Here is a 25,809-nt window from a genome sequence, read left to right on the forward strand (position 1 = left end):
TACAGAAGGTAAACCAAGGTCAATTTCACTTAAAACTACGCCGGTCGTATGGTGTATTTCCAACATTACCAACTAGCTGATTAAAATGCTGATAACAACAACATATCTAGGGAGCAAAACATCATTTGCATTTAGTACATTTGCATTCAGTACCAGCAAAAGAACCAGACTGTGTAGTAATTATAAAAATCAACACTATGGTTCTTCTATGTAATTTAGGTCAAGATACAAGTAGAAATGCATGGTTCCTTTATGTAATACTCAAAAACCAACACCTGAGCATCACAACCATTTAAATGTGTGCTCTGCTCCAAAGAAGCTTGCTTATCTGTGTAGTACTGTAGCGCACTCCTCACAGACATGGACTATATAAACTCAGGAGCCAGAGTCTTCTAAGTATTTATTCGACAGACCAATCCAGCCTTCCTGCTGAGTGCACGCTGAGGCTCTACCAAGATGCAGCATGAACTGCATCACGTAGCAATGCCACACCAAGTATTTTAAAGAGAAATTAATCTATGTCTGCCACACATTTTGTTCCTTTATGTGCACCAAGACAAGATCCTAGATACCCATGTATATTCCAAGGGCAGCAACATCACAGAAAATGCAGGAATTTGTGTCTCCCTGAGCCAATATTTAAAAGCTACTTCTAAAATCGGACGTTACTAATGTCATATGGTACCTTTACCAGCATCCAAAGTGTTAAATGCAATCCTTGCCTCTTATCAAAGTTTTTCTTTTTGGGCTGTGCATGTTATCTGTCTGAATGTAAACTGGTTGGTTTTTGCACAGCTTGCTTTTAACTGTGTGAGCAATGAAACTACAGCAAAGGGAGCTGGGCAAATGTAACCGATGGTAAAAATCTTCACTGAAAAGCTCCTTAGTGTTTCACACAGTAAGAGAGTAATCAAATGAAGACTCATCAAAGGTTTCGCTGGGAGCTATCTCCACAAGACTCATTCCTTCATTAAAACCCAGACATGTGAAATCCCAGTTTATCATTTACTTTTTTCATTTAATTTCACTCATCTATCTTACACTAGTGAATAGATCTCTCCGGTCAACAGATGTCCCAGGTCACTTCCTCAAAGAAACTGAGCTACATATATAGAAATTATGCTGTTTCTAATTCAACAGCATAAATATTTTCTATTTTAATCAATAATTTCTATAATCTAAAGTTACAAATCAAGGGTTATAGTAATTTTATAAGACAGATTACTTGAAAAACGTATTTAATAGACTGATCCATCATTCTGATGCCTGGTTTCTACATAATTGATGCACACATTTGAAAATGTACAATTTTATAATTTATAAACTAACCTCTATAAATAATATATGCACTATACTGCGAGGAGAACATTTTAGCTCTGTAATACCTATGCTATATAACTGCTGCAGGAGTGTAAGAAAATAGTAAAAATATAACTGGTGCTAGTTTTGTCAGAAAATAAGACTTCACTGTATGGAACCTACAAAATGTGTTCTTTAGAAAACGATCCACAGAAAACACAGTCACCCCTGAAGCCCAGGGTTCTACTGAGACTGAACACGTGCTCTGCCATGCCTGCAAACATGGTCATCATAGTGTGGAATTAGATGGCAGAGAATTGGCCAGAATAGCGTCAGAGACAGTAAAAGGCATCACAGGTATGCCACTTTGCTAATGCTATCTTAAAGATTATGTGAAAGATAGAATTCTACTTATTAAATAAGTATATTAAATTATATTAAATATTATATTAAATTATATTAAATATTATCTACATTCTTACATTTCTTGTTTCAGTCTGAATCTTGAAAGTAACTGCAATCAGTGTTTGTTTTAAATAAAACCTGCCTGTGATCTTTCTGCATCCTATGCTATGACCCTAGCTGTAACACACAATGCACTATTCTGGATCCCACAGGAGTTCTGGACAAGTGAATTTGACATAACATTCATTGTGATTTGTTACTCAGTCTTAGCGTTCAACAATGCAGCAATATCATCTACAGTTAAGGTTTACAGATTTAGAGTTAGGCTGATCTGATAATCACAGCAACCAATCACAATACTTGGTATGCTATGAGTCCTCTGCTCAGAATTATTATTGGATCTAGAGGGTCAGCAGAGGGTTAGCAGGATACTTCACCAGTCAGCTTAACAGAGTTATATTCATTCCCCCAAAGATGTATTCTTCTGATGATATTCCTGGTTATTCCATCGATGATACCGATGGTTCCTTTCAGGGTAAGTTTAGATGAGGCTAGATGCACACTCACCTAATTCTCTAGAGACTGGTGATATAGCAGCATTCTCCCCGATCTTTGACACAGCATCGAAGTACATCTTCCCAGCCAGGCTCATAGCTACAAGAAAGAGAACACACAGGGTCACATTTATCATGAAGAGCTGTTCTGTCCTGAAAATTTACACATGCTTTATTAAATGTAAAAGTGCAAACGAAAGTTTTGTAAAAGATTGATCTTCTGATAGTTTACTGTATTGAGTGTACAAAGAAATTACAGGAACCTTTCTTACTATTAAATGACCTGTTACTGGTTTATGTTTTGGTAGTAATAGAAATTGCTGCCAAAATCATTTTGAATCCAAGTGTAAACATATGCTAATGAAACAGAATATTGCATATTATGCCTAAAACATGTATAAAACTCATGCTTACCCATAACAGCTTTCTCATAGCTTTTTCCAAGGTTAATAAGGTTCCGCAGCCCTGGGTTAAACTGGTCCATGACATTCTGGAGAGAGAAGAAACCACTTATTAACACTGTAATGAATCTGCAAAGTCATCAGTAGCCATAAAATAAACTGGAAGTTTTTAATGTCAATTCATTTGTTTGTGACCAACATTCACACTTGAATCTAAAGCAAGGTGAATTTTGTGGACCAGTGAGGGCACAAAAGTCTTAGCAAATGCCCATAGACACTATACATTATATTTATACTGCATATATAGTCATATGTGGATAATGTAAAATTAGCATGCATTTCAACAATCCTTTTTATTGACTGTCTTGTAGTATTTATGTGTTTATGAAGCTATACATACAGTATTTTTTGTGCTCTATCACAGCTATAGTTTGATGTATGTACATGCATACATATACATACACATGTAGATATATTTATGTACATTTGTGTGTATATACTCTGTGTATTCTATGTGTGTCTTGCATGTACTGTAACGTTAGGAGGCTAAGCAGGATGCAGGGATGAATTACGTCGAACAAAAATATATGTTTATTCACACAGAGAACAAAGACTATGTAGCAATTAAGCTACCGTAACATCAAACACCGACAAACAGACAAACGGAACCATAGGGGTTTATATACGCACGGAAATGAAAAACAATTACAAACAGGTGTGACACGTGGGGGGCGTGGCCACCCGGACGAACATACACACACACACATATACACACACACACACACACACACACACACACACACACACACATACACACACACACACATACACACACATACATATACATACACACACACACACACACACACACACCCACACACACACACACAAACGGGGAGACATTCGGGAGGAGGGGCCGTACTGTGACAGAGCCCCTCCTCAACGGCACAATTCCCGGCGCTCCATCCTATCGGGCTACGGCCCCGAAGCCGACGCCAAATGGCGAAGCCGGAAGACCGAGCGACCCGACACGGGCCAGCGCGAGCAGGACAGAGGAGGGAAGGACAGGGATCAGGACAACAGACACAGGGACGGACACACTGACAGCCACAGACACAAAGGGGGACAGAGCCACTGGGACAAACAATGTGATGGGAACACACACAGTGACAGGGATGGGTAAAAAACTACATAAAGGACTGTTAAAGACTCCAGGTAAGCCGGCATGAGCCCCAGCCTGTCCCCCAGTCGTTGCCGGGGTTTGAGTCCCACCCACCTGTGGGGGACCGCCCCTCGCCAATTTGGGGGGCGGTGACTTCACCCATTTCAGGAGGCGCACCAGTTACTCTGCCTGTCTCTGGGGTGGGCACTGGTGTTGCCTCTCCCTTGCCTCTACGAGGCTTAGGTACGGGTGCACAGGTTCCGGGGCTGTATGCCTTAGTAGAGGGAGTTTCTTCCTCGGATGAGGTCACCTCTAGGAGTTTCGCGTGGGCTGGCTTGCCTGCGCCTAGGCGAAACCTCCTGGGTGGAGCCTCGGGCGTTGTTGTACGGTATTGTGTCATTCCCGGAGACGACAGAGTGAACGTCACTGTCCGCGAGAGAATCCCCATGGAGAACCTCCTCCACTTCCATTGGTGGATCCTCCACATAATCGGACCCCAAGTCCGACGGCGGACTGATGTTGCTGTACATCCCTCTCTCTCCATACTCAGCGTAGCCCTCATATTAGTCCACGTAGGGGTCTTAGGACCCAGCGGCGTCCATTTTCATGTGCCGATTCTCATAGTCCAGCTGGTCTCTGCAGGACTCCGCAGAGTCCGACCCTGGACCATATTCAGGGCCCCCCCCAAAATCGTACAGTGGACTCCTCCCCTGTTGTGCGAGTGTGGAGGGAGGCCAGAATGACAGAGGGTCTCTCCATGGGGTAGTAGGACTCTACAGAGTCCGACTTCAAGTACTGGACATCGTTGTACCAGTCCTGGTAGCCTGATGTGGGTCTGTACGACTCCACCGAGTCCCCACCCGGACCACACTCCCTAACTCCCCCAGTGGCATTCCCAGGCGTGTGCCCAGGAATAAGGAGGGCTGGGGGTGAGCGTTTACCTCCCTTCTTACCCTTCATCCTTTCAACGAGGCATCCCTCGTTGGTCAATGTTTCTTTAACGTTAGGAGGCTAAGCAGGATGCGGGGACGAGTTACGTCGCACAAAAACATACGTTTATTCACACAGAGAACAAAGACTACGTAGCAATTAAGCTACCGTAACATCAAACACCAACAACAGAACCATAGGGGTTTATATACACACGGAAATGAAAAACAATTACAAACAGGTGTGACATGTGGGGGGGGGGGGGGCAGCCACACAGGTGAACATACACACACACACACACACACACACACACACATACAAACACACACGGGGAGACATTCGGGAGGAGGGGCCATACCGTGACATGTACACTGCTGGAACACTCTCATTTCCCTTTGAGGATTAATAAATTGTTATCTTACCTTAAACAGTAATACTGTTCTGAACTCAATATTCCGTCTATGGCTAGTACTCAAGAGTTATTCATGGCTAGCTTCAACAGAGGCAACTCTAAATCTCTTAGCCAATCATCAGCCATGCTCAACTCGAAACACTCTGAAAGAGAGAACTTCTGAAAAGTTTTTCCAAGTAATGTGAAGTGCAGTCGATAAGACCAAAAAATGAAAGAAGGTGGAGGCACGAAGGCAATTTTGTTTGGAATATTTATTTCAAATTTCCTCCTAACTAGACCACTTACCACCAGTGAAATACTGTCCTCTCATGTTCATAAGCAATAAAAAATTATTGAAACCTTTGCTTTTTTCTCAATATATGCTCAGCTATCAAATAAGGTGCAGAGAATCTCAGTAGCTCTCTAGATCTTGAAAGGTTATGATATTCAAAAACCAGACACTCTCTCAAGCTCTTTTTTCTATGAGTGAGAAGCTGTGGAATGAGAAGATAAGGAGTCCACATTCCTGTGCCAACTGCTTCGTTGTCACAACTCTGGGCTACCACAAATGCAGAGAACATCTCCTGCCTATAAGTGCTTCTGGGAAAGAAATTAGGATAAATCTGAAAAGTGGTCCACATTCCAGTTTTGAAATTCTACATTTTTCTATAAAATAAATATTTAGCATAAAAGTAAATGTTTCCTCTCCATTTTTAAACACTGTATTTTGGCTTTTATATGTAGGGGCACATTTTATATCTTTTTTATATCTTTTTTTATAACTTTTGGGGGATGAAAAAGTGTCTTAGTATCATAATAACATAAACATGTAATTGCTAGCTAATCCTTCATTCATTCAAGGGCCACTCATCTTTGTCCACACCCTTCTAAGTATCAAGTAGTTCAAAGATATAAGCAAATAAGGGTAGACTGGCTGTTTGAAACAGAATGGCACTGACGTGTTCATGGATAGGGTGTGGGAGCACGGCCTTGTGAAACGGCAACCTCTCCCTAAGAAAACACATGTAATATAGCTACGTTTGTGCAACACTGGACAAAAACAGAAGTTATTTCAAAATGTTACTTTCAAATGTATTTATTTAACTATTGAATTGATTGCTTGTTATATTTATATAGTGCCTTTCTTATACCCAAGATCACTTCACAAAGAACTCAAGGGGAAGAGGAAAATAAAGTCAAAGACAGAAAGTAAAATAGAAAATAGAAAATGATATAAATTAGAAGAACAGTCCTGGAGAGACTGGGGGAGGACATTCCACAGCTTCAATGTCACGGTACTAAATGCCTTCCCTCCCATAGACCAAAGCCCAGTATGAGGTACAGTGAGCAGGTTTACTCCCAGAACATCTAAGAGTTCTAGAAGCATTAGAAAGATGTAGGAGTTCAGAAAGATATGCAGTTGCAGGTGTAAGATCATGCAGAGCTTTGAATGTAAGAAAGAGGATTTTATATTTAATATTTTATATTTAATACAGCATGAGTGTAACTGATGAAGAATGTGAGTAACATGAGCAGATCTCTTTGTACCTGTCAGAACCGTAGCAGCAGTTTTCAATGTATTGAGGTCTGTTCAGATACTCAGCAGGAAGACTTATAAAGACTGAATTATAATAGTCAATATGGGATCTGATGAAGGCATCATTTATAGTCAGAAAAGAGCAAAGATGAGTAATATTGTAGAGATGATACAAAGCAAATGTAGTGAGGGTTGAGATATGGGACTCAGGCAGGATGCAGAGATTTCTAAAAGCTTAGATTTAATAGTCACACCTTCAACTGTAATAGCAAAATTTGACAATGTGAGAATTGTGTTGGAGCCTATTAGCATAATTTCAGTTTTATCTATAAGCCTGTTTACACCTTGTATTACATGCCTTTTTGGTAAACGGATCACGTTCAAATTTCAGTTAACTTCATGAAAAACAAGATGTGAAACACACCAAAGACTGTGATCAGATCACTCAAACCACATTCGGAAGTGGTCAGAAATCGATCTTGATCACATTTAATACAAGTGTGAATGGAATGCATCTTCTATATCTGCATGCAGTTGAGCGGAAATGTGTGTGCTGGCTGAAGGCAGAAAATTACAGCAGCTGCCAAACAAAGCCTTCCCCTGTCCAGAAGCAGACTTAGATATAACTGAATGTCATCTGCATATACACTGAAAGCTCAGACCATGGTTACAGATCATTTGTCCAATAGGAAACATGTAAATAGTAAACAGGAATGGGCCAAGAACTAAACCTTGGGACATGCTTTAGATTATGGGGACAGCGAATGAGTTTTGTTTCCCTAAGGAGACAAACTGCTTTCCATCAGAAATCAAACGCAGCCTCTGTAATACCAATAGAAGGTACTTGAAAAAGCAATACGTTGTGATTAACAGTATCAAAAGTCACACTTATGTCAAGCAGGAGCAAAATATTTAGGTTTCCAGCATCCGCAGTCATCAAAAGGTCATTTACCGCACTCAGGAGGACAGTTTCAGCACTCTGAAGTGTGTGAAATCCAGTCTAAGATGTCTCATATAGACTATTTTCAGTAAGGAAATATCTAATGGCTACCATTTTTTATCTAATGGCTACCATTACTTTAGCTATGAAAGGAAGGTCAGATAGGGGCCTGAAGCTGCTAAGAGAAGTGAGGTCAAGGCTGGGTTTCCTCAAAATAGGTGTAACAGCTGCAATCTTCAGGGCAGAAGGAGCAAAACCAGAAGACAGACTTGCATTTATCACGTGAACAACTGTAGTGGAGATGGTACGCACAGAGGCCTTGAGAAAAGGAAAACGGCAAAAGCTAGATGTGGTAATACGTCCAGAGCCAACGTAGCATCTGTGCTGGTACAACTAGGGCTCTTAGTAGGAGGGATAACAGGAGAAGATTCAAAAGAGAATATGATGGAGGAGCAGAGATCTTACTGACTTTATCATCTAAGGAAGCTTGACACTGAAAATTTCCATTTTCATTTATTGCTCAGTAGTACTATAGATGTGAAACAAAAGGGGCTTGAGGAGTTTGTCAGTGGTCCAAAAGAAAATGTTGGCCCTAGTACTAATATATTTAATAGCAAAGAAGTAGTACATAACACACGCAGCATTAAGGGCATCTATACGTATGTGATGACTACGTTGCGCATAGACAGTGGGGACAGTTTTTTATATAGCCATTCAAAATATAGATTTTCATTTCATTTTCATGATTTTCAATATCTCTAAGCTCAGGACTGCACCTTGGCAAAGAATGTCTTTGTCGAGTTAGCCTAGCTTTTACAGAGGCATCATTATAAAAAATGTTAGAAACAGCATATGTATTGTGAGCTCATGGCAACAGAAAAACAATCAAAGAAAATCAGAACGTGATGAAGCTTGAAGAGTCAGAAAAAGAATGAGGATTAATAATATTAATATCATGATAAGTGACAGCCTTTTTCTCAAAAGGCTTAGGAACACGAAGGCTGCATTCACTCTTCGATCAGAAGTACCAAAATCAGAACCAGGGACACTACCATTAAAGAGACCAGTAGAACCCAATAAATCCAGTGTATGACCATAAATATCTGTACCAAAATCTTTGAGTTTGAAACAATCCAGAACAGTCACGAATTCTGTAGAAAAGGAACAGCTACTGTCAACATTTATGTTAAAGTAACCAAGTAAAATTATAGCAGGACAAAAAGATGGGGTTAGCACCAGCAGATCATTCATGTCTGACAAAAGAAAAAAACGTGTGCATGCCAACATGAAAACCTGTGAAAAACTAAGGTGACTTATACTTTAAAAGGGGATTTAAATGTCGTAGACGAAAATCTATTAGGGTGTCTATTGTTTAAATGATCCATCTGGTCATTTACCGTAACCTTAACACGTATGGGTGCCATGTTTGGTCCGACTGCCGTTGTACATCTAGGTGTGTCACCTCACGAAGCCCAGCTCATCATAACTATGTCAACTAGGAGCGACACATCAATAGATAACTGACACAAGCTGAGCACACAAGTATGCGTCGCTTTGTCTTTCTCACACACACACTACCCAGTGATCCAACTAGAATGGCCGGCAAAGTTAACTAAAACTGCTTAGATAAATAAACTAGCTTCACAGATACGAAAAATAAGAGAGCCATAACTACATATTCATGCTGATACCTGCTGTCGTAGCATATTGTCAGTATTATAACGCATTGCTTAGTAACGACGACTATCCCAACATCTACTGTTCTGTTAAATAGTTCAACAACGTATTTTTGGTAATAGAAAGCAAACAATGTAAAACAAAATTCCGAGAATGTTTCTTTCTGGCACCTCACTCTGTTAACCATGTCGTGCTCACCTTGTAGGTACTTTCGGTTAGCTTATTAACTTCTTCTGGTCCTCGGGACATGCTTGAATCCTCCGCGACTGGAGTGGCGCGTACAAATATAAATACAGTACCACTCAGTGACTCTGTACTCCAAAATACAAAATACGACCAAAAAAAAAAACACAACAAAACTCCGTTATCGATTAGTCCTCATAGCAGTGCGGCTTTCCACCGATCACCTTTGAAACTGTGGCAGGGGAAACAAAAACGACGAGCGCCTGTGGGGTGCAGTTCCAAAGCGGAGCTGTCAAAGTTGTGTGAAGCGGAGGGGTGGAGTCGGGGTAGATAAAGTGGAGTGTGTGGCGTGTGAAAGTCACAGCGGGTTAGGGTTTGATATGCAGCCTAAATGAAGACTGAATTGCCCTCTGGAGGCTATTTGTAATATTGCAACCACCTGTGGTTATGGCGCTCACTCGTAAAACTGCCTCGCATGCGAATGTCTCAAGTTCTCTGTGTACGTAAAACCATTATGCGTAGGGAGAAGCTATACTGATCACAGGCAGTTAAGACCTTTATTTCTTTTCTTTTTTGTTGTCTGAAAACGTATTCTGCATTAGATACAACAACAACAACAATAGAAATAATGCATTTTTGTGCACCTTTCAAGAAGCACAAAGACACATTACGAATAGAGGGAACGTTAGGTATCATATCCGCAGACTAGGCAGCACATATATATAAAAAAAAAAAACCCGAACGGAAAAGTGTCTAAGAATAGGCTAAGGTGAACAGATAAGTTCTGAGGTGCCGTTTACTCTGTTCTAGTGTGTTCAGAGATCTTAAGTGTAGGTGACAGATAAAAGGGGGAGCGATGAGAAGACCGGCAGAGGAGGAGCAGAGGAATCAGGTGGAGAGAGCGGGGCAGAAAGATGGGGTGGGGGGTGGGAACCAATACACAGCCTTGACAGTGAGGAAGAGAATCTTGTAGTCTATGCGAGCCTTAGGTGGGCCGCCAGTAAAGTATTTTTGGGAACACTAGGCTTCGGGGTCCTTAGAGGGTAGCAGAATTATTAACTAAATACAGTTTTCGGAGTATGATGGAACTGCAGTACTCTAGCCGGGAAGTAACCAGAGCAGGAGCTAGAGATGCTGCCATATCTATCCAGTCACCTCATCTACTCCAAGGGATGCAGACACAGCTCGACTACCGGAGTAGCCGAGACTCCCACATGCATACTGAAGTGGCCACTTGGATTTAACATGATGTGATAAAAGTAATAAAGCATGGTCTGTTCATTTGCTGGGCTGCCCGAGGAGGATGCATTACCACTTGAAACCTTTCCCCCAAGGTTTCTTCCTCGGTTCTGTCCAGGGAGTTTTTCCTTGGCATAGTCCCCTCTTGCTCATTTGGTATCAGGACCCACACACTTGTAAAGATACTTTGTGACAACGTATGTTGTAAGTGCTATGTAAATAAATTTGATTTGACTTGACAGCATGGGTGAAGGAACTGATCCAAAGAGACAAACAGAGATATAGAGAACTCTTGCAGGTGTGTGTGCGTGGGGGGGGGGGGGTTATTTTAGTTATGATAATATTAGGGGTTGAGATTTTGGCAGGTGTTGAGATTCTTTTCAGATTCTTTTTCCATTAAGTTGTTGAGTTGTGGGTAATCTAATTTTCAATATCCATTAGTTAGGAACAGAGGTTGGAGGGATGTGCAAATACAGAGGAGTTATTGGAGATACAGATTTGCATATCATCAGCATAGCAGTGTATGTTGATGTTGTGGAATCTAATGAAACGCCCAAGAGGAAGAAGGCGACACCAGGCGACACCATAGGTGAGATGGGACAGGCAAGAGTGTTGTCTTTTAAGGGAAAATGATATGAAGCAAACCAGCAGTGCCTGTGATTTCTGTGGAAGACAGTCTATTCAGAAGAAGTGAGTGGGACATGGTATCAAATGCTGAGCTTAGATCAAGTAGAATAAGAACTGGAAGAAGACCAGAGTCAGTAGCACAAATGAGATGATCGGTCATTTTAACCAGGGCAGTTTCAGTTCTGTGAAAAGAAGGAACAGAAAAGCTCACTAAAAAGTACGCTTCTTTATAGCATGACATGAGCAAATGACATATAAGTGTAAATCCGTGTTGGAAATTAAGCTGCATTACATATTTTGTCTTCAAATCACTGCCATGACACCTCTGAAAGATTTTATGTGAAAATAGTTAGCCCTTAACAGCATGTCAGTAATGTGTCACTTAAATAATAGACTGCTCAGAAGGTATAGTGTGAAATTACATATCATTAAACACCAATAGTAACATAGTACATATCATATCATTGATATCACACCAATAGTATGTCATTAACACCAATAGTTATTATTATTGTTGTTATTATTATTATTAATAATAATAATAATAATAATCATCATCATCATCATCATCATCTTATTATTAATAATATTAATATTACAAATCATCATCATCATCATCATCATCATCTAAATAGTTATACTATATACCTGCAGGTCTCTACTGTGATCTGCTGAAATACCATTTCTTTCCACATGAGGCCTCTCATATTCAACGAGATAAAGCTGGACTCAACATAGTCTATCCACAAAACCTCTCCTGATATATAAGGATGTGGTGAAGCAATAATCCATGACCACAGTGCCATTCTTTATACTCTGATAGCGTAGCGACCATCATGAATGCAGCATGAATAAAGTCTCACTGATGTTATCAAGAAGCCTCCAGTAGTATACAGAGTGTGAATGTGCTGTATATTTAAAGGAACTTACATAATCCTTATTGGCATGAAGTCGTGCCTTGCTGTGTATATACGCTGTGATGCAAGGTCATTTCTCAGTCAACATGAGCCATGAAATGTCTATATAAAAGCCCTGATCTGTTAACTATTGAAAATAATGTCCTCCCCCCCTTATTTTTTTTTGAATGCAGCAGTTACAAGTAGTCCTTGGAATGGTGTTGTAAGGATGCACAACTTTCTGTGCCTGTCGAAAAAACCATGTAAAGAAAACAATTTCTCTTATGGTTGCTACGTTATGCCCCCAGGTCTGTCCATTTGTATGTTGTCATCTGTCTCTCTATCCATTCATCCGTGATTATTTCAAACAATCACACAGCAAAAGCTCCAGTGCTGGATCTATACCCTGGATTTACATAGTTATGAATTAATACTTACAAAGATCAATGGAGTCCACATGGACTCAACTGAACATTAAGAGTTAATTGAACACTTGGGATGGTGCAGTGTGTGCAGTGTGGTCACATCTGCTCAGTCATGTAAGAGTAAACTGTGAAATTGAGGTACTGCCTTATTTGAGGTATAAAAAACACTGGCAAAAGCATTGTCCTTTGTTGAAAAAGATCAGCCAGTGAATGTTCCAGTGTGGTACAACCCACTACTCAAAAAGCTGAGAGAGGGAGAGAGCGATAGAGAGAGAGAGAGAGCGCTAGAGAGAGACGGGAGCCGTATGCTCTCTTCATGTGAACAGCAGCAGAATGTGTGACAGTCTGTGCTCTCCCTATGGAGCCTGATGCTATGATCTGCAAAACAATGACAAGCCAGTAACCACACGGTGGCGTGCACAGCAAATAACAAAATTTACCCCTGATGCCTTGCAAACAGGCATTCTGTTAATGTCGCTTTTCCGAATGTTCTATCAGTGTGAATCCTTTTCATTCTTTTCATGGTATTACTGAGCCATCTAGAATCCCGTTATAGACGCCTGAAGTATGAAAAAGTCCACACTGAAGCTGAAAATATTTACACCCCAAAACGTTTGACCTCCTTTGCTGTGATAGTGGCAGTGTGGAGCTTGGCCAGGTTGCGCACGTAGCGTTAACAATCAGGCTGCAGTGTAAATTTCATAACTTGTGTTTACTTCGAGGGGCTGTCCACTGAGACCGTACCAGATGAACAGCCCCTTGGCTATCAGTTCTCCAAAGAATGCGGAGACAAAGACTGCACTGGCTCATTCTGCTCTCAGCCCACGTGCCTCTTCCACATGAGAAATGCTTCCTCCTTGCACCAGCACTTACACCCTCAGCGTGGTCTTCGAACCTCAGAAACAACTCTCAGGCAAAGCAAAGAATCAGGGGCTAGCCACGATCCCAGCGTTCTGTCAAAAGCCTCCCCTCTGCTCCCTCTCCTGCGACATTTCAAATGCTCTGTGCATAGATGGATGTGGAATACAAAGTGGGAGAGGGGGCTTTATATATAAAAGTGTTTCTATGTGAAAGTATAGGCATCCATTTTAAAGTTGTCTCTCTGGAGTGTGTATTTGAAAAATAGTTGAAGGCAGTTTTGTTCCCAAGCGTACGGCTCTTGGTAGAGTTGAAAGCTTTAATATCCCCACCCTCCTTGGTGCATTTAGTCTTAGGGAGAAGAAGATCTGGTTGTAATCTGGTTGATTAAAATAAAGGGCTATTAGTAAAGCCTTGTGAGATGCCACTGTGAAGGACTCTCACGATGATCCAATGGAACACCTCTTCTAGCCAAGCAATTTAGAACTTCTGTCAAATTGTCAAGCTATACTTTTAAACATGGGCACAGCCTAATTGATTTGATTTAGTGTCTCAGGTTACCTCAGTGCACAAATCATAGAAGCGTGTTGCTGTGATAGTGTCATTTTTGATCCATTTTCACTATCTTAATCATGTGAAAGACAGAGAGAAATGGAGAGAGAGAGAGAGAGAGAGAGAGAGAGAGAGAGAGAGACAGAAGGAGAGGGAGACAGAGAAAGAGTGAATAAGATGCTGTTTTTTTCATGGTGATGACGTGTGGTTGTCAGAATCTCAATAGGTCTCGCTTCTTGATGTGCTATGAAATATTCTCCTTGTAGCAGTGAAGGTGTCACTCAGTCTGGGACAAAGCTGATGTGCACTGAATAGGTGGAAATGGAGAAAACTGCATTAGAGCTCATCATGCACCTCATAAATAGACCACATAAACCATTCATTTGGTTTTATATGCTTCATCTTCTTTTAATTCTCTCTCTCTCTCTCTCTCTCTCTCTCTCTCTCTCTCTCTCTCTCTCTCTCTCTCTCTCGGTCTTCCTCAGCATATACATTTCTACAAAAGCATGTTTACAGGGAATGATTATCTCCAGAGAACATACTGCAACCAGAGTAGAAATACAAATTGAAATGAGACCATTGGACTATAGTCTCAGTGGCTGCTGGAAGGAAAGAGAGTCACCCAAAGCCCTTCCTTATTGACTCTGTTCCCGTTTCTGAGACTGTACCTGTACAAATACTATCTACAGGGGAATTCTACCCACAAGAAGCACATGGGAGAGAAACTGCTCAGGAAAGGAAAAATTGAAAATGATTGTGTTCGTGTTTATTTTTGTAACTCTTGCTGAATATTCTCACGAAGGTAAAAGTGCGACACGGAAATGCGCGTGACTACGCTGAAAAATGGCTGTACTGCAGGTCACAAACTTATAATACCTGACTTTGAAATCCAAACGAGGGATTTGAGTGGTTGACTCACAAGTCAAAGAGTACCAGAGAGAATGATCAGTGAAAGAAGGAGGGTGTCCCAGGCAGTGGCTGGCTTCCCCCCTGACACCGCTACAAGTGGAACACATGGTGCCGCGCTGTCCGCTGACCTTGACTGTTTGCTTGCTCTGGCTTTTGCTCTGCCTTTCACTTTATTCTTTCATTCTGATCGTGGATCAGTGTTCTCCCGCTGATTGCTGATTTTTCTCACCGTGGCCCGGAGCAGGAAGCTTGATCACGATCACTGCAGTACAGTTCGATACGTCTTCTGCTCCTGGGAGGGAATCTGCATCTCACGTCTCACATCGTAATGCAGTTAATGGAAATGCTTTTCCCTTTAGTCATGAACAGAGTAGGAAAAACTCGTGTGCGACTAAAAGAAAATCGACTGAGGCAGTGGGCAAAAAAGTGGTATTGTGCACTTCGAACCGTTCAAGGTTAGAGAGAGTAGCCTGCCAAATGTGGCTCCTTACAAGGAGGTGAAGGAGAAATTATGTTCCTGTTTTCCACTCCAAGCTTTTTTTCTATTAATTAGATAGTAAAATCTGAACTATGGTGATAAAAAGAAACATGCTAGACTTCTAAATGCTTCCATATCATGTAAAAGCACACCAAGAATTAGTAGAGCCTTAGTATGACCAGTTAAGGTCATATCTGTGTGAACAGATACATCCTCATTTCTCATTTCTTTTATTTTGATCCTGATTGGGAACCTTTAGCATCCTGTACAGCTAGGATAAGTATCAGTAAACGTGATGCTTGCCCTGGTAGCAGTACAAAGCTTGAGTGAACCAGATTACCATGCAGGCCCGTTACAACACTACCATCTACTCTTCCTTCTTCGGCCTGACAGTCTCCATCAGACACCTTTGGCAGCAGTTACAATGATGAGATCTTTGTTTGAGCCAAAACTGCCTTTCGTGTGGGTCCAGCCCAGCCAGCATTAAAATTCATCACTGTAAATGGGTTTTGGAGCAGATCGCTCTGCATCCCCGATGGAAGGCAGATGATGTGTAAATGTCAGGGCAGGAAGATCTTAAGCGTCTGTGTATTGGTGGGGTTGTGTGTGCGCTAACCCTAAGCCTGCTTAATTTGCACGTTGCAGCTTATGTATGTCCCAGGAGGTGCGGGTGGACCTGGGGTCATCACATGGGTAACACGGGTAAAGCCCTGATCCACTGCCAGCCACATCTGGAAACAGCCCTGTGGCCACCAAATGGCTCCAGTGGTTGTGATTAATTCAGTCACAGAGGCCCTGGGATTATGTCAATTTTAACTGCGTGCAATTATTAGACCAGGAAAGATCTAGAATCAGGAGTGATGTCATATCCACACCAACCAGCAGCTCCCCACATGTGGAACACTCCCTGAATACATCTCCACTTTTTGCAATTGTGCAATCACCTCTTCTTAACTTCGCAGACTGTTTAAATTTGCAGCTATTCATCATGTCCCATTAAACAGGTTAAGTCTGGCATTAGGGCAAAACAAAGCCAGGGAGCCAGCTGCCTGGAACTTTTGAAGACTAATTTAGTATTAAATCTCGATCTAGTACATAAGAATCTGTTTGAACAAACAAGATAGGCGAGATATTTCAAAACTGTATATGATATAATGAGATTCGAGAAAAGAAGAGAGGAGTTTTGAGAACAGATGTTTGCTGCAGTGGGTAGAGGTTCTAATGTTCAGTATTATTATCATTTAATGAAAGTTGTTCTGCTAAAAAGAATTAATCCATATTCTTCATATACTTGAAGAGTAAGGGAGAAAGAGAGCGAGAGAGAGAGAGAGAGAGTGAGAAAGGGAGAGAGAGCATTGAGCATCGTCTCGATGAGCCTGTAAGAAGTCATCAGAGTTAGCAGGTCTTCCTTTAACGTAGCAGTGACTGGTTGGGTGAAATGATGTCATGATGGCTCTTTGCATACTCTCAGTGCAATGTTAGTAGTAACTAAGCTCTTCCTTTCATCTAATTACAGCTTAATACTGGTATACACTCACCAAGCACCTTCTAAAGATTGAATGCATCCCTAGGCAATACCAAAAAAACAAACATTTTCTCTTTTTTTTATTAGGGGTGGAATAGGTAGTCTTTTCTTTTTAATTATTATTTCTGAGCTTGACCAGTTGTTGTACCACTAAACCTAATTTAATTAGTCGTGTATGGTGTATGACAAAATTATGAATGCTCTTTAAAATACTCAGAAAACTACCATGCTGGTTTTATTGGACTGTGTGAAGGCTACTGTTTCCCTCATTTTCCAGCTACATTTTGGGCACATATTTAGGTTTTAGTCCCCTGCAGAAAAACAGTTTCTCATTAAGACCCTCTTTACTACTCCTGTGGTCTCTGTGGCATTCAAAATAATTGCTTGTCAAAGCAGCCTAAGCATTTTTACTGTGTTAAAAGTGGGTTGTCTGCTAAATGAAATGAACTGAGTTCAGGTGACAAAGCAATTACTTGATGCCTGAGACGAAAGCAGGCTAGTAATCAATGATAGTCACAAGCCTGCCAGCAGGAATTTACAGGACTAAGCTTTGGAAAAGTGTGACCTACATTAAACTACTCATAATCCACAGATTTTGTTTTTCCATTTCCCCACGTAGCCTTGCCATGCTAAGGATTTTGGGCTGTTGGTAATATTTAGCGCCATAACAGAGGAGAGAGGGAGAGGGAGAGAGGAATTGCTATTTATGTCCAGTTAAACCTCCCCATGTCCACTCTACAATGCTGTCGCAGTTTGATTAGAGATATGTCAGACATCATAGCAGTAATAACATCTGGAGTGTGGAAGGCTTGACAGCTGATCAAATGTCCCCCTTACACACACGAGTGCCTGACAAAGAGTGGGCCACATGCTTCCGTTTGATTTCCCAGATTCCTGTTGCAAAGTTTCTGTGAGAATAACTTCTCAATAAGCATCTGTTCAGTGTCACATGTTCACACGTCCTCAGATAAAACAGTACATATTTCACAATCATTTATTGGGTGAAGAAGATATTCAGCCACACCTCAGTATTAAACTGCATGAGAAGGTTCTTATGAGGAAAGAGAGGCAGAGGCTAAATCAGAAGCACTTTCAGTTTACTTTCAGTTTTACCAATCCAGCCATGTCACGCTACACTCGCACTAGAATAGATGCTTACATTTAAAGACAGAATCTTTGACAGACCAAGAGAGCACAGTTGGTGCTAGGAGGCCATACAACTTTTGAACATGAAATTCAGATTCAAAATGTTGACATTTTTAACAGAACAGATAAAAATACACAAACCATTTATATTACAGAATTTTCTCCTGGAGTACATACAGAGCAACAGGTTTGCAATCACAACCAAATGCTAATAAACAATAGTTGAGAATGTTGTACCAGCATCATTGCATCAGTGCAGCATTCTCTGCCTCTTAAAGGACACAAAACGGCAGCAAACAACTTTCTGCCAATTAGTGGGTTCTAAACATTTATGAATAATACATTCTACGGAGAAGCTATGAGATTTTGATCTTATCTTTCCACTCATCAACCTGCGAATGCTTTCCTACATTTTAACAGCGCTAGATACAAGGCTGACAGGCATGGTGGTGCACATGAAAACATGTGCAGACAGCACTGAAATCTTGGCATACATAAAGGTCCGTTATAATGTAGCTATCCCATGGCTTTACTTAAACATTACTGTACAGTGCAGTATGTGGTCTAAACTGATCAAGCGCTAATGGACTAATGTACAAAAATAACGCAGGTTCCTCTCTGAAGCTTCACGAGGGCAATGCCTTACATCTTCCTGTTGTCACGTGTAAAGAGAAAGCAAGCGGTCTCTCCTTCATCTTTAGCATTATTACTTTCCAATACTTTAATTGTTTTCAGTGCTTTGTGCTAGGGTCTCAAAGGTTTTGAGATAAAAACTCTGATTATGTACATGTACCATTAAGCAAGTCTATTAAATGTACAACACCTCTTCTGCAACAGCTTGCTCACAGTTCATCTAAAGTCATTGGTCATGGTGAACAAATCTCATCTACAAAAGTGCATCAAAAATTCCAAAGCATCTACTTCCTTAACGAATAAATCCAGTGCTTTGCTAGATGAATAAGGGTCAACACTCGGCCTCTCTCCTTCTGGTTGCTTTCTGCGGATAAGGGATGCTGGGAATTGTAGGCCAGTCTTTGGCAACTTTGCTTTTAACCTCACCAAGCTGTGTGGAAAAATCTGCTGGAGATGGCAGCTACTCGAGAGTGAGTGAATGTTTCTCTCCACTAATTCCCTTAATGAATCCACGAGCACACATATGCACACCAACATAAACATGAACACACTGTTACCTTTGGGTGCGAAGACAATTCTGCATGTTTGAAGTTATTCATTCACAAATGTTTTTAAAAGCAAATAATTTCTGTTCCAAGCCCTCTACTGTGGTGCACTAATTTTCACTCATTGTTAAAAACTCTTCTCACAAGTGATGCAAGACTCAAAAGAACCTTCAAATTGAACATATGGGAGTGATCACATTTGTGATCACTTTTTTGTAGAATTGTTTTTTTTTTTTAATAAACTCATACGGGTTTTTGAAGGAGGTACATTTGAAAGACATGTGCAAGACAAATGCATACAGAACATCACCAAGAAGCCAAAGCTTGGATGTACTCAACTGTTCTCAAACCTGATTTTTTTTTTTAAAAAGGAAAAAACCCCAGACATTTACACACTTATCACACATATCACAGTTACTGAATCAGACCTCGCAGACGCTAAAACTTTAAACAAAATGCAAAACAGCAGAAAGGGGAAATCAGCCAGAAGGAACGCTCATAAGCACAGCGAATACTGTTTCAGCAAACCACCTTTTCCTTCCACAGTTGCCCCGAAGCAGCATAGCGAAGTGCTTCACCTCAGAAAAATGGCGACAGAGCCGAATGGGGTGGGCGGGCTCCTACGAGTCAAAGAGGCGGTCCTCGCAGATCTCCAGCGCTACTTTTGCAGCTCCTCCCAACACCTCCACGTTACCGTCTATCCAGGGCACGACATTGCCCGGCATGTAGGCCGAGCAGTTGGCCATGCCGGCAATGTCCGCGGGCCTCAGGACCCGATCCCACATGTTGAAGTGGCTCAGCTCCCCGACGAAAGCCTGCGTGGCGTCGAACCTCCCGCCGACGATGTCCTGGAAAAACAAGGAAATGGGAGAAAGTCACTTTGTTTCAGTCACTCAAGATTGGCAGATTCTGAAGCACACCAGGTGCCTTCTACTTTGCATTTTTTTTTTGCTTTAACACCCTAAATGAAAAACCTACGCTCTGTTTTTACTCTGGGTCCGAACAGACCAAACACAGTTTGGTTATCTCATGTTTCGGTTAGGTTCAACGACCGTTGTCAGTCTTCTTTGCCTACCATCTCTTAGGAGTAACAGATCAGTCCCCTGCTCACACCATGTGGCATGACAGTGTGAAGACAGGGCAGCAGCTTCATAAATAATGAGGGATGACGTCTTTTGCTCATCGCGTGTGAAGACTCGCTCTATTTTCTTTCTGCCAAGCCCCTGCGGTCGGCCTCTTTTTTCTCTCCCTTGCTCTTACCTGTTCCTGACCCAGTATGATCACTCCTCCAGGTTTAATTGGGTGCCAGGGGGCCAGGTTCTCTCCGGTGCCTAGTCTCTCACCATCCTGATAGGCCTCCCAGAAGCCGTCCCTGGTTGTCCAGGTGATGCAGATGTGATGCCATCGGCCGTCGCTCACAGACAGAGGCAGCTGAGCCACCTGTGGGGAGCAGAACAATGAATACATTGACATTTGCATTTACATTAGAAGGTCTTCGGCATGGAGAGCAGGTGAATATTTCACAGTATATATAATACTACGGAACATAAGGTGAAGGTACATACAATGCGGCACGGTTACACAATGCTTGGTATGTAAAAAGGAGGGCATCGTAAAGAATTGCAGGGTTAATATACCCACAGTGCTTCATTGTAAGGCATAACAGCTCAGTGCTGAAGAAGGAACAGACCAGATCAGATAGATGGTTGGGATTATTCAGTAGTTTCTGGGTAATTTCAGGTGTCATTTTGAAGTGTCTGCTGCACAAATCCAGCGTCCACTGCCTCCTTCTTAGCTGGAAATGAACACTTTGTATTGCTGGTGTACCAACATCCACTGTCATTCTCCATCCCTCTTTCTATTGTATGTTGGCTTAGTCGACTTGCTCTTGTCAACTAACTTCTTATCTAAAGCCAACCAGAAGCCTTTTTCAGGTAGTCTAAAACCAAATGCTCACAGATAGCCATCAGTACATCGCTATGCACCTTCCTCCATGACCAACAACCAGCATATGCAGATGTAGCTGTGATATATTATATGTAAACACTTTTCTCTTTTATTCACCAATGAGATGTGCCCCTTGCGTTAGTGTAACTGTTTTGTAATCTAATTCCCAGTGAGGACACATTAGAAAGGAAGTGATTACAGTCAAAGCCTAAAGCTTGAATAAGGAAAGGTAAAATTAGTATGGCGTAAGGCAGAATAGTACAATCGTAAGTGGAGCAGGATGTACTGCAGAAAGGAAAAGCGCTAAAGATGCACTTGACAGGTAGTCTAATCAGTCAGCAAGGCAGTATGTCTCTCTCTCCCTCTCGCTCTCTCTTTTTTAAGCCCCCCGCCTGCGCGCACACACACACACACACACACACACGCACGCATGCATGTATAATGCATGCTGTAGCAGGGAGCTGTAGGGCAAGCTGCCTCTCTCAATAAGCTAGAAGAACTGACACAACTCAGGAAATGTGTCATGGGAATTAGTCAGGCAGCCAAATCCGCTTTTACTTCTCACTCACACTCTCTCTTGACCCCTAGGTTACATTCAACAGGAGCCAGAGACACAGAGATCTAATGATTTCCATTCTCCATTGGCAAAAGAGTCTCACAAAGAAACATAATGAATAAGATGAGGAATTCATGTTTTAAGAGGATTAGGATCTAACGTGCTGGTCAACAGTATACGAAAAATGTCTGACAATTGTTTCTCAAAATTTCTGCGTTTTGCTGTATTTGTTCATTATTGCAAAAGTGGGTTTTATTAAACAAAACACATTTATAGACTGTTTTTTTTAAATTTCCATTCCTGATACATCCAGCGCAACATCCAGATGGTAGACTTAACACGCTGGCGAACTCTTGTATGCTGTCAAGCAGGGTCAGGTTCTCTGGAGCCTCATGGCCACACCAGACTCAATGCATATTGCGCAATCAACAGGACAAAACCCAATTCTCAACAAGAAAGTTCAGGTAGTGAACAGAGTTAGAAGGTTGATATTGCCATCTTGTCGCTTTTTCCGGAGAAAGATACTTTTTAAACTGGACCTCACCAGCAGATTGTCTTGTGAACGAGGCCAATGTCCTGAAGTGTTGGAAGTGTTGTGAAGAGGACCGGCAGAAGCTATGACATAAACACATCTGAAGCGATGGCGGAGCTGGACGTACTGGCAAAACACAACGTTGGCAACGGCAGACTAGCCAGCCTAGCAGACCCAGCATCACGACTGAATGCTGCATTTACTTTTAGGTCTATAATTCTAGAGTATGGCGCTCAGGGTTCCATCTGTAGCTATAAAACGTATAGAAGCTGACTTAACACTTTGTTATTTAGATTTGTTCCAAAAGCAACTTGCGTTAGCCTGCCCTGGAACAGTTTGGGGTTAAACGCCTCACTCGTAGGTGCGACCCTTTAGCTATCTCTGATGACATAACCTTGTGCGTCAAACTCTTGATCTCCTGGGAAAGCAAAACACGGCAAGATACACAAAACAGAAACACAGTCAAAGCTTTCTGTGCAAAATCAACAACTCACTTTGTCATTGATGAGCAGCTCGATGGGGTTGTTGCCCCATTCTATTAGCACGATCTCGTTGGCCTGTCCGCGGACGCCGTAGGAGAAAGGAGTTCCGATTCCGGGACTAGCACTGGACTTGAGCCACATGCACACAGTGAAGGCATACATCTCCGGCAGACTCTTCTTGATACGGCCATACAGATAATTTGTGCGCAAGGGCAGAGATATCTTGAAGTCCTCTGGGGACTTAAATGCATTGTTACCTGCAAGGAAAAAGAGAAGGATATGAACTATATTTACTATCAGCTCATAACAACTGCAGCAGTTTCAATGATTTGCGTGTACTGGACCAAATGCACTGGGGTATTTATAACTGGAGGATAAGACAGGGCAGACTCAGCAGTCTACTACGATGCTAATGTTGCAGGGTCAAATTCAATCCTTTGTCATCATTAGTAAATTGGTCCTGTTGATGCCACTGACGCTGTACTTGGTATTGAAAATGGTGATGCCAGATGGATGGCAGATAAACTCTTTATTCAACAAAGAGGAGAATCAGGAAACAGCTGGCGGCAAATGCTAAGTTATTTTATACGCAGCTATGCAGCTGTATGCAGCTTGCACCCAGCTAGGATTGGGCCTGACTTTAAACATCGCTCACGGGTGACACATAATCGCGGCCATCTCAAGCATACAACACGTAAATACCAAGAGTCAGGCAGCGGCAGATACACGACTTTGCCTTTGCTGGCGCATACTTCTCTCCAGCTCGCCGATCCTGTCCAGCAGTGAGCTGAGGGTGCTCTCTGTGCGCTGGCGGTGGGCCGCCGTTTCGTTGTACAACTGGCTCTTCTCCTCCTCCAGCTCCGCCACCCTGCGCAGGAGCTGGCCCTCCAGGTCACCCAGGCGCTGCTTCAGCAGGTCGCGCAGGTCGCCGGGGAGCGCCGAGGTTACCGCTTCCATGCTGGACGCGTTAGCGCGCTGCTGCTGCTGGAGAAGGGAGACAACTGTATGACCGGGGTCCGCCTCGGGCGGCAGAGCCACCCGTAGCGTGCTAAGTCACCTCGCCAAGTCACACCGCCAAAAAAAAAACAAAAACAAAAAACATTGTCCCGTCTTTTTCTCTTGGAGAAGCGAAAGTGATGAGCCACATGCAATGCAGCTCTGAGTGTGTGTGTGCGCGCATGTTAAGGGTGACGTGTGTGCATAGGTGTATGTGCGTGAATGTGTCTTTGTGTGTGCGTGCACCTACCCAGCAGATTCTGTCTACACAGCAGATTCTCACCATTCTGGTTACGATACGCTAAGGTTAGAATTTAAAATTTAGGTGCAGTCGAGCCCTCATAAAAACAGTAATAAATAGTAATATGTGTTTGTGTGTGTGTGTGTGTGTGCGCGCGCGCACGCGCGTGTTCTTGCATGTGTGTGTGAGACAGAGAAAGCGAGATATAGAAAGACAGAGACAGAGAGTGAAGGGAGGAGGCTGGTGTGATATGGGAGAGCCTTCAGAAAGGGCAAAACTTTTAACGCCATTTAACGAGGTAACGTTTGTCAACAGAGCAGATTGCATAAATATCTGTGAATTTTATTTATTTATATAGGTTGTAGGACTGCAAATATGATTAATTAAAACGTTAACGATATATTATCTGCCGTAATGTTATTCGAGTGCAGGTGTCCGCACCTCCAGGCTTTCCAGACGGTGCTTCAGACTCTGCATGGTCTTGCCCAGCTGATCTATGGTCTCTGTAGGATCACGCGGCAGATCTCCCATTGTGATTTTGCTGTAGTCCTTTCTCCGCGAGCCACCTCGCGACTTGGCATCTCGTGTATCTTGAGCTGCGGCTTCACAGCGAGAAAGTTTGGAGTTAAGCTCTTTGATCGTGCCCTGCTGACTAACGATGGTCTCTTTTTGCTGCAAAATGGTCTCTCGGAGTTGAATGATTGTGTTCCTGAACTCTTCCTCCTGCGGGCTCGTACTTTGCACCCGATTCGTTGTCTCCACCGGGCAGCTGACATCTGTGCCCGCAGGTACGGCCGTGCACATGAAGCGACTGCCCTTCGGTTGACCATTTGCACGAACCACCTTTCCACTCACCAGCGCGCAAATGTATAGAAGTCCAACAAAGAAAGTGACCATTTCGAAAGCAAGTGCAACTCAAAGGTAATCAGTTCGGAACACTTTGCATTTATCACGCGCACATGTAATCTGTTTATTCTGAGGGAGAAAGCCCTTTCAAAAATAAAAGATATTTTGTTAATTTCCCGCTCCGGCGTCTTCACATAAAACCACCAGCAACACCGCGTTTCCGTGGACTTCGAAAATAATCACAATGCATTTGAAAAAGTTATTTGGAGAAAATCCCCCCAAACAGGTGTTTTCCAGGTAATAAAGGTTATTAGCCCTGTATGGTTTCTTAAATCGCCTTTTATCCTTAAATTAGCGATCCAGACCGAGAAAGATGAAATGAAATAGCCTATGCGCTAAAAACTCGGTGTGAACTCGGCGTGATGCACACGTCCTCAGTGGTGCTGAAAGTACAGCTACCGCGCTATAACGGATTATTCATCACGGCTACGGCGCGTCGTTTGGCTGGTCTGAGCAAACGCGCAACCTGACTGGGGTTCAACTACGTCATTTACTCCCGCGAGTCACAAATCAGGATTTCATTTTGCTCGAGGGCATATGTTACAGTCACTTACGCCAGATGTAGACTTAAATAAGGTCACCTTTTAAATGAATAAGGTTTTTAAACGCGTTAGATATTATAGAAATTGCTTCCATATAGCAGTACTGCCTCAGTAACGCGGAGTAAGCGTCAAACTGGACGGACAGGCTTTTCAATGTGTGAATGACTGAGAGACATTGTTAATAGCGGGCTAGGTGTTCTGGTTGAAGGTGTTGCTTCCTACTGCTCTCTCAGTAGGTGGCGGTAGGTGACGCAATTCTGTGTTCTAAAGCTGACAGGCTATTCTTTATTCTTTG

At 42.3% G+C, this 25,809-nt stretch overlaps 2 protein-coding genes across 7 annotated transcripts in view; both read right to left on the reverse strand.

Annotated features, from left to right (window-relative positions):
- Window positions 1–9,760, reverse strand: part of baiap2l1b (BAR/IMD domain containing adaptor protein 2 like 1b) — a 34,406-nt gene extending 24,646 nt beyond the window's left edge. For all 5 annotated transcript variants that reach the window (XM_081711316.1, XM_026997963.3, XM_081711317.1 and 2 more), the window contains exons 1-3: window positions 9,495–9,760; window positions 2,673–2,748; window positions 2,272–2,358 (exon numbers count right to left, since the gene is read on the reverse strand). In XM_081711316.1, the coding sequence (XP_081567442.1) occupies window positions 2,272–2,358; window positions 2,673–2,748; window positions 9,495–9,545 (214 nt within the window). In that variant the 5' untranslated portion in view covers window positions 9,546–9,760. The remainder of the gene's footprint in view (window positions 1–2,271; window positions 2,359–2,672; window positions 2,749–9,494) is intronic.
- An 8,220-nt stretch (window positions 9,761–17,980) lies between these two features.
- Window positions 17,981–25,382, reverse strand: nptx2a (neuronal pentraxin 2a). 2 transcript variants are annotated; one of them, XM_026997838.3, is made up of 5 exons: window positions 24,508–25,382; window positions 23,582–23,810; window positions 22,842–23,086; window positions 20,573–20,752; window positions 17,981–20,160 (listed from the first exon to the last, which is right to left on the reverse strand). In XM_026997838.3, the coding sequence occupies exons 1-5, from the start codon at window positions 24,961–24,963 to the stop codon at window positions 19,933–19,935; spliced, it is 1,338 nt and encodes a 445-aa protein (XP_026853639.2). In that variant the 5' UTR covers window positions 24,964–25,382; the 3' UTR covers window positions 17,981–19,932. The 2 variants fall into 2 exon arrangements, with proteins under 2 accessions (XP_026853639.2, XP_026853638.2); XM_026997837.3 differs by having other exon boundaries at window positions 23,582–23,813; window positions 24,508–25,381.
- Between the last annotated feature and the right edge of the window lie 427 nt (window positions 25,383–25,809).

Source organism: Electrophorus electricus, chromosome 3 (assembly GCF_041902795.1).
Source record: "Electrophorus electricus isolate QZ-2024a chromosome 3, ASM4190279v1, whole genome shotgun sequence".
In the NCBI taxonomy this organism is placed as follows: Eukaryota; Metazoa; Chordata; class Actinopteri; order Gymnotiformes; family Gymnotidae; genus Electrophorus; species Electrophorus electricus.

Excerpts from the sequence above, each read along its gene's own strand:
- nptx2a (XM_026997837.3), bottom strand. The coding sequence starts at position 24,963 with ATGGTCACTTTCTTTGTTGGACTTCTATACATTTGCGCGCTGGTGAGT. Across the intron at positions 23,814-24,507 it reads ACCGTCTGGAAAGCCTGGAG|CAGCAGCAGCGCGCTAACGC; the intron begins GTGCGGACACCT and ends TCCCTTCTCCAG. Across the intron at positions 20,161-20,572 it reads TCATACTGGGTCAGGAACAG|GACATCGTCGGCGGGAGGTT; the intron begins GTAAGAGCAAGG and ends TTGTTTTTCCAG.